This window comes from Megascapheus bottae, chromosome 20 (genome assembly GCF_031878675.1).
Source record: "Megascapheus bottae isolate mThoBot1 chromosome 20, mThoBot2.hap1, whole genome shotgun sequence".
Taxonomy (NCBI): domain Eukaryota; kingdom Metazoa; phylum Chordata; class Mammalia; order Rodentia; family Geomyidae; genus Megascapheus; species Megascapheus bottae.
Genome location: NC_143528.1, coordinates 4,737,789 through 4,751,714, shown reverse-complemented (window position 1 = coordinate 4,751,714; position 13,926 = coordinate 4,737,789). Strand labels below are relative to the sequence as shown.

Sequence of the window (13,926 nt, the reverse complement as noted above, 5' to 3'; positions counted from 1 at the left end):
GCTCCAGTAGTGCAATCAGTTAGTGCACGGTACTTATATGAAACTGGTTTTTGCCTCCAGAACTCTAGGGGACTATCAGTTTCGTTGTCCCAGGGGTCTGGCAGTTTCACTGAGAGACTACCTTTTCCAAGGACAGAATCATCACCGTTCAACATCATGATGGAAAGCCCTGTCTCAGCCACTGAAGCAAACTGCCTGCATACAAGCCAGAAATCAGAGAAAGGGATTCCATTCTCCCTCTGCAGCCAGGGATAAAAGCTCAATGATTACCAGGTTTCAGTACCTCAGACCTGTAATCCTAGCTACTTAGGAGCTGAGATCCGATGATCCCAATTCCAGCCAGCCTAAGCAGGAAAGTCAGTGAGACTTTTATCTTCAATTAACCACTAAAAAAGCCAAAAGTGAAGCTATGGCTCAAGTGGTAGAGCAATAGCCTTGAGCAAAAAACTCTCTCAGGGAGTCCAGCCCCATGACCAGCACAAAAAAAAAAGAAAAAGCTCAATGATCACAATGTTATCTTGGGAACACATATTGGCATTTTAATCTCATTTGGATTTGAACCCAAATCAGGGTGTACAGAAGTAGGTAAGATGTTGGATTACTTGCTTCATAACTGCCCTTCTTTGGGTGTCTTAATGGTATGCATGCTTGCCTAGCGTGCATAAAGCCCTAGGTTCATTTCCTCAATAGCGTATAAACAGAAAAATCCAGATGTACCGCTGTGTCTCAAGCAGTAGAGCGCTAGCCTGGAGCACAGAGAGGCTCAGCGATAGAGCCAGACACTAAGTTCCTTTCATTTGTCTCCCTTTTTTAAATTTGTTGAAAGCATAGAGTCGCATCCTTTGAACTTCACTGTTTTGTTTTTAAGTGCTGGCAATCAAACCCAGGATGTTGTGCAGGTTAAGACAATGATCTACCACTGAGCTACATGCCCAGCACACTCTACTTATGACTTCTAAAACTAGATGTAGAGTTCTGGATAATGGTTGCACAATAGCACTAGTAAACTTAAAACTAAAAATGCTGGACTGGAAGCATAGCCTACTGGTAGAATCCTTGCCTAGCATGCACGTAGCCCTGGGCTCGATTCCTCGGTACCACATACACAGAAAAAGCCAGAAGTGGTGCTGTAGCTCAAGTGGTAGAGCACTAGCCTTGAAAAAGTCCAAGGACAGTGCCCTGACCCTGAGTTCAAGCCCCAGGACTGGCAAGGGGCAAAAAAGAAGAACTATCATTTTTTACTTTCCCCAAGTACTCTTAAACTATATCTTCACCAACTATCAGGCCAGACTTATGGAATCACAACTTTTCCCAGGCTATAAAACCTTTTCAGGAGTCAGAATTTATCAAATTACATGGTTCCAGCATGTTCCTGCCCCAGAATTCCAAACCAGTCACAAAATCATGTCTTCTCATATATGTCTTTATAGTATTCATCACAAGGTAAAACAGCATCAAATACAATGAGTGATAATTTTTTAAAATTACTATTAATTTGCATTTTTCATCATTAAATTTAAGTTAAAAATGCTTTATTACTTAAAATGTCATTATATTTTAACACCTTGCTAAATATTTTGTTTTCCACCTCAGTAAGTAAAATATTCTTATTAAAATGCAAGAGCAGAGATGGGAGCTGGTGGCTCACACCTATGATCCTAACTACTCAGGAGGCTAAGATCTGACTGACTGTTGGGTTTGAAGCCAGCCTAGGCAGGGAAGGCTGAGACTCTTATTTTCAATTAACCTAAGAACTGGAAGTGGGGTTGGGGCTCAGAGTGGTAAAGCACTAACCTTGAGCAAAAAAAAGTTTAGGGTCAGCACTTCAGATCCTGAGTTTAAGCCCACTAAATAAACAAATAAACAAAATATGCATGAGCAGCTGGGCACGGTGGCTCACACCTGTAGTCCTAGCTACGCAGGAGGCTAAGATCGGAGAATTGAGGCTTGAAGCCACACTGGGTAGCAAAGTCTGTGAGACTCTTATCTCCAATTACCCCCCACCCCCCACCCCCAAAAAGCCAGAACTGGAGCTATGGCTCAAGTGGTAACACATTAGCCTAAAAGTTCAAGGACAGTGCCCAGGCTCTGAGTTTAAGCCCCTAAACTGGCACACACACACACACACACACACACACACACACACACACAAAGAGTATGAGCAAAAAACTTTGGTCATTAAATATTTCTCTAAGGTAAATACCTAGAAGTAAAAACACAAACAAAAACTTCATACAACTTGTCAATCAACTACTCACTATGGAATTGTAATCAAAGAAGAAAGAAGATATATGACTTCAAAATCATTAGCATACCATATATATATGGTGCTGGTGGCTCATGCTTATAATCTAGCTACTTGGAGGCTGAGATCTGAGAATCGAGGTTCAAAGCCAGCCTGGACACTAAAGTCCAAGAGACTCTTATCTCTGACTAATCAGAAAACCACAAGTGGTCTGTGGCTCAAGTGGTAGAGCTCTAACACTGAAAAAGCCCAAGGACAGCGCTCAGGCCGAGTTGAAGCACCAGGATTGGCAAAAAAAAAAAAAAAAAAAAAAAGAACTATTCTCTTTATTAGTTCTAGGTTTCAATGAAATTTGCAGAGTAAATAAAATGGGAGCCAAGAATCTTACTAATTTCCCGGAAAAGAGGTATTTGTTTCTCTCTGGGTTTAATACCAGCATCAAAATAAATAAATAAAAATATAATCAGAAAGGCCCACAAAGCATTCCATGTAAAAGGAAGCAAGAATAGGAGGCTGCTAAATGACTGTCTTCCATTACCACCACCTTTGTGATGCTCTTTGGCCTCAATTCTTGATAAATGTTAATTCTAGGAATGTAGAGTTGATGTTTCTACCTGCAATGATTATAGAGAAACCAAAGCCCAGTGGATGATCTTTAGAAGTGCCAGTGGCTCACATTTGTAATCCTAACTACTCAGGAGGCTGAGATCTGAGGACCGTGGTTCAAAGCCAGCACTGGCATGAAAGTCCATGAGACTCTAATCTCCAATTAACCACCAGAAACTGGAAGTGACACTGTGGCTCAAAGTGATAGAGCACTAGCCTTGAGCTGAAGAGCTCAGGGACAGTACCCAGGCCCAGAGTTCAAGCCCCACAACTAACAAGAGGCTAGAGGTAAAGTGTAGTAGCTACACAGTTTTGTCAACAGGTAACAATTTTGAGGCTTACCACTTGCCCTATTAGCAAGTTTTCCAAAGAAGAGAGAGCAAGAGAGCTAGATGAGGCTAACTTGTTTTCAGCAATTATCTCTCATGATTGCTGAGGAATCCTGAATTGGCTCTTGGACTGGAAAAAACAGGTAAACAGAACTGAAACCTAAGTATGACTACACATGACAAAATAGTGTCATGTCTAGGTTAAGTTTCCAAATTTTAGTCAATGTCCTCTATTTGTACAACTTACTTTCTGATAGATAATTCAGGGGAAAAAGACAAATACATGACTGTCTGTATATACAGAGGGCAGGGGAGGGAGAGGAAGTCCAGAGGGGGAGAGATAGAGCAAACCTGGTCAAATGTGAACAGTTGGTGAATCCGGAGGAAATGTTTACAAGGATTCTTTGTACTGTTCTTGCAACTTTTGTTATGCTTGAAATAATTTCAAAACAAAGTTACAAAACAAGTCATCTATGGAATAAATTACAATTCAAGAATTGGACATTTCCCATAAGTGATAAAAAGGAAACAAGAAAAAAGAAAATATCTGACTTGAATAAGCCAGATTGGGTGGTGACATTTTCTTCTGAATAAAAAGTACCAAGACCTGAGAGTGTGACTCAAAAAGATTAAATGAATGAACCAATGAATGAATGAATGAATGAGATATCCAGTGTCAATCATGTTGCTTGACCCACATAGAAAAACAATAAAAAATAATATGAGAATAAGAAATTATTCATCCGATGGAATGTCTAGGAGCTCCCAGAAATTAGCCTCAAATTCTAAAGCCATCAGATGTATCATTAGGTAACTCCTGTCATTGCCTGGGGCCCAAAAAGATGTCCACAACGGTGACTAGGAATTAAGCTCAAGCGACTGCACATGTATGCTAAGCAAGCACGTTAATTTATTTTAACGTCTGTCTGTCTGTCTATCTGTCTATCTATCTATCTATCTATCTATCTATCTATCTATCTATCTATCTATCTATCTATCATGTATCTACTTCAATGTGTTGGGGGGAGGGGTAGTCCCAGAGCTTGAACATGGCCTGGGCACTCTCCCTGAGCTTTTTTTACTCAAGGCTATCACTCTACCACTTGAACCACAACTCTGCTTTTGGCTTTTTGGGTAGATAGTTGGAGTCTCATTGACTTTTCTGCTCAGGCTGGCTTCAAACTCAATCCTCAACTCTCAGCCACCTGTGAAACTAGGATTATCAGCATGAGCCACTAGTACCTGGCTCCTTTTTCCTTTTGAGATGGGATCTTGCTAGTTGCCTAGACCAGTCACAAACTAATGAACTCAAATGATTCTCTCCCCTTAGTCTCCAGGGTAGCTGGAATTATAGGTATGCACTGCCATGCTAAGCTATAATGATAATTTTACACATGATAGCTATAAGCCCATGACATGCCAACATATCATACCTTCATCATGGCTTCATTGATGTGGTTCTCACTGATGATGGTGGCAGTCCCCAAACTGGAGTTGGTGATTTTGGTGGCTGTTGTATTCATTGGCTTCACAGGCTGGAGTCTAAAGAGAAGGGAAAAAAGATCCTGAAACATTCTGGTAAAATAACTCAAAGATGGCAGCTGGCAAAACAGGCAAGGGAGGGGAGAGTAGAATATACTCTGTTCACATCTGTGGTCCAGGATCCACTCCAATGTCTCAGTTCCTATAGAATTGAAAGCAGACAGGACAAGGCCACCACACACAAGCGAGCAAAGCACAATCCTGGGCCAGGTGTCTTGATGTTCTCAATGAGCCTTTAGTCTGGCTAAGAAAATCAGGAGGCATTAAAGGCCTGGGGTGGAGCTCAGTGGCAAGGCAAATGCTAGCACATATGGGGTCGTAGGCTCAATTCCCAAACACATGCCCCTAAAAGTCTCATCTATGGAGGTAACTACAGCCTGTCACTAGGACTGAAGCCCATTGGACTTGCAGATTAGAAAAAGCACAACAGCTGCTCTTCAGACAGTTTTCAACACCATGTGATTCTACCGCTCCATCTTGACTTCCTCCTGACACTCTCAAGGAACATTTCTACAGCTGGAGGGCTCCAGAATCTCACTGCAGGATTCCTAAGCTATTTTTGAGAGCTCCTGCCATGATCTTGCTATTCATTCAGCATGGTCTTCAGTTATTCCTACCACACACCACAGCTTTTGTAAGGCAAGCCCTCTCAGGTAGGCAGATTGGGGGCTCAGGAGCTCTGTGGTTGGAAGCCAAGACCATTGCAGGTAAAAGCAAAGAGGGGACATCCAGTTACAAAGACAATCTCGCCATCTCTCACCTGTGCTTGGCTGCCCCCGTTCCTGTGCTTGGCTGAGCTGAGACTGGATGTGTCTCTGAGGGTGAGACCCAGGCCTGAAGAAGCGGCTTCCTCTTGCCAAAACTGTCAACTTTAGCAGCGGAGCCCTCGGCTGTTGCTTGTTTTTGAGATTCTGCTGTACTGGTGTGGTGAGTGTGGGAATGTGGAGAGCCGGGAGAAGAATGTGTAGCAGGAAAGGTGTCAGAGAGGGAGGGGCTGGACACAAGAGAGTCCCGGGATGAGTCAGCAGGCTGACTCGGCACCCCACTTTCCTTAGCCTTTGTTTCCTCACCAGCATCAGGGCCTGGCAAGTGCTCATCCATGCTTGAGCCCTTGTGAAGGGGTGATGTATGGATTCCCAAAGCTACTGTCTGCTCTACAGAAGCTGCTTTGGAGGCCTGTGGCCTGGGGTCAAGCAGACTCTCTTGGGAAGAGGACCCAGGCATCCCACCATTCAGCCCTTCTGCCTCCTCAGGACAGGGAGGGGACATACCCAAGGATGAAGCTCCTACTTCTGGCACTGCTGGCTTTGCTGTCTCCCTGATACCTTCAACCTCATCTACTCTTTCATCGTCTGAGGCTACTTCAGGAATGGAAGGGAGGGACAAGTTCAGCTCCGTCATAAGGGGAGGGTTCACATCTGAGGCAGACGGAAGGCCACTCAGGGGAGCAGACAATAGGCCTTCATGATCACTGGCTTTGCTCTGATACTGAGTTGTGAGGGCGTCATCCCCTTCTATCTGGAACAGTAAGCTGCCTTTTGCTGAGCTTGCATCACTCGAAGGGCCTTGGGAGAAACTCTCCTCATGAGGAGGGATGAGGAGCAGATCCTCTGTGTCTACAGGCTCCTTCTCTGGGTCACCTATGTAAGGAAGGCAGAGGGGCTCTATGCTACATATTGTTTCAGGAACAGTCTCCTCACAAGCCAGCTTTTGGGGATGCCTTTTGTCTTCTGCCCCTACACCTGTGGTTTTCTCCACCTCCTCTTGTATAAAGAGCTGCTCAGAAAAGGACACACGCTTCTTGCCTTTCTTTGGGGCCTTGCTGGCATTCAGATCCATCTCTTCACATTTCTGTGTTGTGGTGTCTAACGGGAGGGTTACCTCTTCCACCTGAAGGTGAGAGGCCAACTCTTTCACTGTGGGGGTCATTCCACCACCCCTAACTCTGTTCTCCCTCAAAGACTTAGACTGATCTTCAGTGTCTGAATCTCCCGTGGCTAGAGAATTCTGGGAAGGGCCTGTGATTGTGCCACTGCTGAGGGAAAATGCCAATGGGGTTTTGCCAGCCTCTTCAGGGCAGAGGACACAGTCCTGTTCTTGGTAAGGAACCCTCAGAAGTTCTTGCTGCTCCAGAAGAGAATTTCCTGATTCATCACTGCTGGCTTCCCTTACCATGTCAGACTCACTGCTCTTGCTCCGTGGAGAATCTTCTGTCTTTTCCCACACCGCAATGGGTGTCTGTTTGTAAAGTGATACCAACATGGAGGAGGCAGTATTTGGAACTGAAGCTGAACTCTCCTTTTGCAAGTCTGCTTTAAGGAGCAAAGACTGTTCTTTAGAACTCACCTGCCCCTCACCTGTGGGGGCCCAGAGTTCAACTGGAGTGGATGTGGAAATGGGAGCTGCAGTGGGGGATGAGAAAGAGAAGACAGAGGGACTTTCAGAGGACTCAGGCTCTGAACCATGTCCTAATTCAGAAAGATTAAGTGCTTGACCAGAACTGGGAAGAATAGTGGAGAAAAGAAGAGGAGAGTGGAGGGAAGAAGGAAACCTGGCTTTGGGTTGAGCCTCTGGAGACACTTCCAGTCTGCAAAAAGGACAAAATAAAATCTGCAGGTCAGTTGCAGATGCATTGTGAGAGGGGGAAAAAAAAAACCCATGTAAAATTAAAGTTGTTCTAAGAGGGAGAGGTTTTAAAATATACGTATTTGGGGTAACACGTTAGAAAGCTAGAGAACACCCATCCTTAACATATAGAAAGCACACTTTTTCTTTCCTTAGTGCTGAGGATTGTACCCAGTGCCTCACCCATGCTAAGCACACACTCTGCCACTGAGCTATGTATACTGTCAGCATACATAGAAAGGGTATCTTCATCACCAAGCACATCTGCCACACCAACATCTGCTGCTGTACAAACAGAAAAATTCATCTGCGGTAACAGCCAATAATTCCAGACTGGCACTTGATTACAGCAAGACAAAAAAGTTCATCTAAAAAGTTCAGTTACAAAGGTAACACAAGGCAATAGATATGAATTTCAAAGAGAAAGGACATGTGTGCACGTGTGTGTGTGTGTGTGTGTGTGTGTGTGTGTGTGTGTGTCCCCAAGGGAAGAAGATCTCCAAAAAAGAGTTTCTATCTTTCAGACTACATAGACATTGAGTGTGAATGTGTCACACGAGAAAGCAGAAGGCCATCCAGGCTCATGGAGGCTTTGACATCCAGGCACAGAGGAAACACAGAAAGCTGTCACAGGCACATTCAAAGGTCACTTGGGCCAGCAAAGCAATGCCACTGTGTAAGCAAAGACAGCATCTCCCTCACAGGGAAACATTCACAAAAAACATATAAACACAGTTTCTCTACCCCCCAACCCCAGCCCTGCAATCCAACTCAGAATTGGCTCTGATTGGCTTACTGAGAATAAGCCACACCTACTGGGCAGTAGCTTTGGGCTGAGAAACATCACTGACCTTCATGCAGCCTAGGTCAGGCCAACTAGTCCTCAGTAGGAACTAGTGAAAACAGATAGCAAACCTTTGGCACACCCAGTACCACTATGGGATAGGCCAAGTTTGCTATGGTGGAGAGGGGCCTTCCTTGTGAGTCCCACAGAGGAAAGAGACAAGCCCTGTGTGAGAAGAGCCAAGACTCACCGAGGCTTCACAGCTTTGGTCTGGGGAACCCTCACAGAAGGAACCGGTGGCTTTGGTTCACATGTGGACTCCTGTCCTGCTTCCGGCTCTGAGATCTGCACGTCTTCAAAGGGGTTTAGGGAACCGCCCTGTCTGGAGGCAAAAGCTGCAGCATCTTTCTCCGACCTTCTCACCACCTCTTCCTCCCTGGGCGGGGCTTCTGCAAGCATGCCTTCCTTCTCCATGGAGGGGACAGCATGGTGATTTTCTTCACTGCCCTTCACCACATCTTTCTTTCCTGTCACCAGAGAAAGCAAAGAGGACTTCTTGCTCTCTGGCTTTTTGCTATCTTTAGTTTCTCTGGCAACTTCCAAGTTCACTGGAGCCATGTTTTCCCGAATGTCCCCACTGGCCAGGGGGCGGTAGGATGGCAGAGACATGGACTTCAGGGAGTCTGTGGACTGTGGAGAGCCCTTGGTGGAAGTCTCGGATAGCCGCCTGTCAGAAGATGTGCTGTCACCTTCCCCTGGCTCCTTCCAAGACCGAACGGCCAGGTTTTCAGTAGAAGAGAACAAATGCTTCTTCCGGAAGCCCTGGGGTGACGGGGAATTAGAGGGACTGCTGTCTTTCATCTCACTCTTGGCCTCTGGCTGCTCCATGTAAACATGATTCCCATTGATACAGACGTTAGAGCGGGAAAGGGCGTCGTTCTTGGACCGAAGGCCCCCGAGAAAGGACAACCCTTCTCTCTTAGGAAGGCTGAAGTTGATCTGGCTCAGTTGTTTTGGGTCCGCACTCACTGATGTCTTGTGGGACATGCCTAGGAAGGAATACAAAGAGGAGATAAAGAACTGCAGTGAGCGGAAGCTGAAGATGTGGCACACGGGTAAAGTCCTTGCCTAGGATACCTAACACCTTGGGTCTGATTCCCAATAAAAGAAGGAAAGAAAGAATGAGTGATTTGCAATGGGCAGGCATTTGTCAACTGTTGGATACATTTTTGTTAAAAAACAATGAAAAAGAGAAGACTTTTTCAAATAGTAGGAATTTAGTCACTGAAATTAAAGGTCAAGGCCAAGTATGGTGGTACGTGCCTATAATTCCAGTAGAATTGTGAGTTTGGGCTGCATAGGGAGATATCTGAAAAATAAGTTAATTAGCTGGGCGCCGGTGGCTCACACTTGTAATTCTAGCAACTCAGAAAGCTGAGATCTGAGGATCACAGTTCAAAGCCAGCATGGGCAGGAAAATTTGTGTGTCTTATCTTCATTTTTAAGAATCAAAAACCCAGAAGTATCCAGGTGCTGCTGGCTCATGCCTATAATCCTAGATACTTAGGAGGAGGCTGAGATCTGAGGAGGACCACAGTTCAAATTCAGGCTGGACAGGAAAGTCTGTGAGACTCTTTTTTTTTTTTTTTTTTTTTTGCCAGTCCTGGGCTTGATCTCAGGGCCTGAGCACTGTCCTTGGACTTTCTCAAGGCTAGAGCTCTACCACTTGAGCTTCAGCACCACTTCTGACTTTTTTTTCTATATATGTGGTACCAAGGAATCAAATCCGGGTCTTCATGCATGCTAGGCAAGCACTTTAACCACTAGGCCAAACTCCTGGCCCGTCTGTGAGACTCTTATCAACAACGAACAACCAACTAAATCCAAAGTGACGCTGTGGCTCAAAGTGGTAGAGTACTAGACTTGAGTAAAACCTCAGAAACAGCACCCTTGAGTCAAGCCCTACAGCCGACACCCCCCACCCCCAGCAAAAAAAGCCAGAAGTAAAACTGTGGCTAAAGTAGTAGAGTACTAGCCTTGAGCAAAAAAGGCAGGAACACCCAGACCCTGAGTTCAAATCCTAGGACTGGTACAGAAAAAAAAACAAAAGAAAAACAATTAATTGCCAGACACCAGTAGCTCACACCTGTAATCTTAGCTACTTAGGAGGTTCAGATCTGAGGATCATGGTTTAAACCCAGCCCCGACACTAAAACATCCGTCACTCTTATCTCCAATTAACCAATTAACGGTCAGAAAACTGGAAGCGGCGCTGTGACTCAAGTGGTAGAGTAGTAGCCTTGAGCTCAAGAGCTCAGCAACAACACCTAGGCCCAGAGTTCAAGCCTCATGACTGACAAAAAAAAAAAATTAATTAGTTCAGGGAACTGAAATTCAAATATAAAATGAAAACATGAATATTAAAATAAGCTAGTTAAATAAAGTTCAAAAACATATGATTAATTTTGTGTTAAGGGAAGAGGATTCCTGAGCTTCCATTAAGGAACTATCTCAACATTAAGCCCACAACAGGAGCGCAGTGACTACCGAATTAATTAGTGAAATATCAGAAGGAGGTTCCATTTTTTTGTTGTTGTTGTTTTTGTTTGTTGCCAGCCCTGGGTCTTGAATTCAGGACCTGGGCATTGTCCTTGCATTTTCTCAAGGTTAGCACTCTACCACTTGAGCCACACCACCACTTCTGGCTTTTGTGTATACGGTTCCCAGAAATCAAATACAGGTCTTCATGCACGCTAGGCAAACAGTCTACCACCTGGCCACACTCCAGGCCCTGTTTTGTTTTTTCATTTTTGTTTTCTCTCTCTGTGTGTGTGTGTGTGTGTGTGTGTGTGTGTGTGTGTGTGTGTGTGTGTGTGTGTGTGTGTGTGCGCACACGCGCGCGCGCCATTCCTGGTGCTTGACTCAGAGCCTGAGTACTTACTATACCTTAGCTCTTTTGCTCAAGTCTAGTGCTCTACCACTCGCGTCATAACTCCACTTCCGGCTTTTTATTGATTAATTCGACATTTGAGTCTCTTGAACCTTCCTGCCTAAAGTGGCTTCCAACTATAATCCTCAGATCTCAGTATTCTGAGTAGCTAAGATTACAGGTGTGAGCTACCAACGCAGTTTGGTTGTTTTATGCTGGGCTTGAATTTGGGCCTCTTACTCTCATTTGGCTAAAAGCCAAGCTCATAGGTGTCATTATACCACTTGAGTCATGCTTCCACTTTTGGCCTTTTCCTGGTTAACTGGACATAATAGTCTCAGATTTGTCTACTCAGGCTGGTTTCAAACTGGGAGCATTGGATCTCTATTTCCTATGGAGGTAGGAATGTAGTTAGGAACCACCAGGACCTGGTAGTTCCATGGCTTTAAGTTAAAACAAAACAACAACACAAAAAAATAAAAGCAAAACCCGAGATATAAAGAACTCATTCTATGAGCTCCGAGCAGTTGCAATCATACATATCGGCTACAGAGTGAGCTATTTTGGAACAGGCATTTATATAGCCTTAGAAACCATAGTGCTTGCAAGGTGGCCGAGGTGGGCCTGGGAAGACAAGCCAGGTGAGAAGCAGCAGGGACTCACTGTCGGAGACGGAGGAGGACTCATCCTCATTGTGGTCATCTTCCCACTGAGACTGGAAGTCTCCAGACCGAAGAAGCACTTTGTCTGGCTTTGAAGTAGGCAAGACAGACATAGACTGGGAAAGCGGTGTTTTCTGCAAATTCGACTTGGAAAACAAAGTCTTGATCTTTGATTTCTTTTTCTTGTCTTTTGAAAAAGACTCATCGTCACTGTCTACAGAGGGTGTCACACTGGGGACAATGGCAGAAGCCGTTTCGGATATCGTATCCTTATTCTTCCCTTTGATCTTGTCTTTCAGTTTTCCAAACGGATTCCGAGGTTTGTCTTTCATGGAGAGGTCAAACATGCTGGCGGTCATGTTGTTTCTCATGAACTGGATATCCACCTCAATTTCTCCTCGCTCTTTCTCCTTTTTTCCTGGCTTGGATCTTAAGGTATACCACCTGAAGGGAAAAAAGGCTGAGAGATTACTTTTGGGGGGAAGAGCCTACAACAGTGCTCACAATCCCTATAACTGGCCTCTCCTCTCTGCTCCTCCAATGTCTTTAACAAATGCATTCTTATTCTTAGGCTTTCTCTTTGGTAAAAATGGCTAATGTACCTTTATAGTGTATTCATTTTTGTGTGCTGGTGATGAACCCAGGGCCTTGAGCCTGGTAAGCAAGCACTGCCACTAGGCGCCACCTCCAACCCTTATAATCATCTAAAATCCTGATCCATTAAAGATCTACTTCTAAAACTAAAAAGCTGAGCACAGTGGTTCACACTTGTAATTCTGAAACAGACGATCACCTGAGTATAGAAGTCGAAGCCTAAGCAACAGAGCAAAACCTTGTCAAGATAAATAAATACATACATAGAAAAGGCTGGGCTGGCACCAGCAGCTCCCGCCTGGAATTCTAACTACTCAGGAGGTTGAGGATCACAGTACAAAGCCAGCTGGATAGGAAGGAGAGCTGTGGCTTCTGTGGTAGAGCACGAGCCTTGAGAAAAATCAACGTAGTAAAAATGATAATTCTGCCCAGAGCAATATACAAATTCAATGCGATACCCATCAAAATCCAACAACTTTCTTCAAAGAAATAGAGAAACCAACCCCCAAATTCATATGGAGTAATAAAACACTCAGGACAGAAAAAACAATCCTTAGCAAAAGGAACAGTGCTGGAGGAATGTCAATACCAAACTTCAAGCTTTATTACAAAGCAACAGTAATGAAAACAGCTTGGTACTGATATAAGAATAGGCCTGAGGATCAATGGAATAGAACAGAAGACACAGAAACAAGTCCACAAGCATGCAATCACCTAATATTTGATAAGGGAATCGAAAAATACAAGTTGGAAGAAAGACAGACTCTTTAACAAACGGTGCTGGCAAAATGGGATATGTGAATGCAGAAAACTAAAGCTAGATACCCATACATCATCGCCTTGTACCAGAATCAACTCTAAATGGATCAAAGACCTCAATGTAAGGTCAGATATTGTGAAAATATTACAGGAAGAGGTAAGGGAAGCTCTAAGCCTTCTAGGCATGGGCAAAACTTCCTAAACAAAGATCCAGAATTACAACAAATCAAAGAAAGGCTGGATGCATGGATGGAGCCACATCAGAAAAAAATGCTGAATCTGCCTAAAATGTCACTAAGGTGTTTTCCAATATCAAACTGAAGAGCTTCTACTTAGCAAAGGACACATCTAGCAAAATAAACAGCCATAAAATGGGAGAAAATCTTCATTAGCTATATGTCAGACAAGGGCCTTATATCCAAAATAAACTTTGAGCTCAAAAACTTAAACCCCCCAAAAATAAACCCTCAAAAATATAACAACCCACCCGGGCACTATGGCTCATGCCTGAAATCCTAGCTACTCAGGAGGTTCAGATCTGAGGATCAAGGTTCAAAGCCAGCCCAGGAACAAAAGGAACTAAGATTCTTATCTCCATTTAACCTCTAGAAAATGGGAAGTGGGACTTGGCTCAAGGGGTAGGGTGGAGCTGAAGAGCTCAGGGACAACACCCAGGCCCAGAGTTAAAGCCACACACACACCAGGCCCAGAGTTAAAGTCCCCCCCACACACACACACACGACAAAACAGAGTTTCCCTACGACCCAGAAATTCAACTCCTACACATTTATGCAGTAGACCAGACCAAACTAAAGCTACCAGCACAATCATGTTTACTGCAGCACTGTTTA

At 44.3% G+C, this 13,926-nt stretch overlaps 1 protein-coding gene across 2 annotated transcripts in view; it reads right to left on the bottom strand.

Moving 5' to 3' along the window:
* The window catches only part of Rab11fip1 (RAB11 family interacting protein 1), a 36,573-nt gene that overhangs the window by 4,454 nt on the left and 18,193 nt on the right, over window positions 1-13,926 (bottom strand). Inside the window, exons 2-5 of one of the 2 annotated variants that reach the window (XM_090353920.1) lie at window positions 11,724-12,166; window positions 8,382-9,180; window positions 5,483-7,309; window positions 4,614-4,722 (exon numbers count right to left, since the gene is read on the bottom strand). In XM_090353920.1, coding sequence (XP_090210046.1) covers window positions 4,614-4,722; window positions 5,483-7,309; window positions 8,382-9,180; window positions 11,724-12,166 — 3,178 coding nt within the window. The remainder of the gene's footprint in view (window positions 1-4,613; window positions 4,723-5,482; window positions 7,310-8,381; window positions 9,181-11,723; window positions 12,167-13,926) is intronic. The other variant, XM_090353921.1, reaches the window with a different exon arrangement.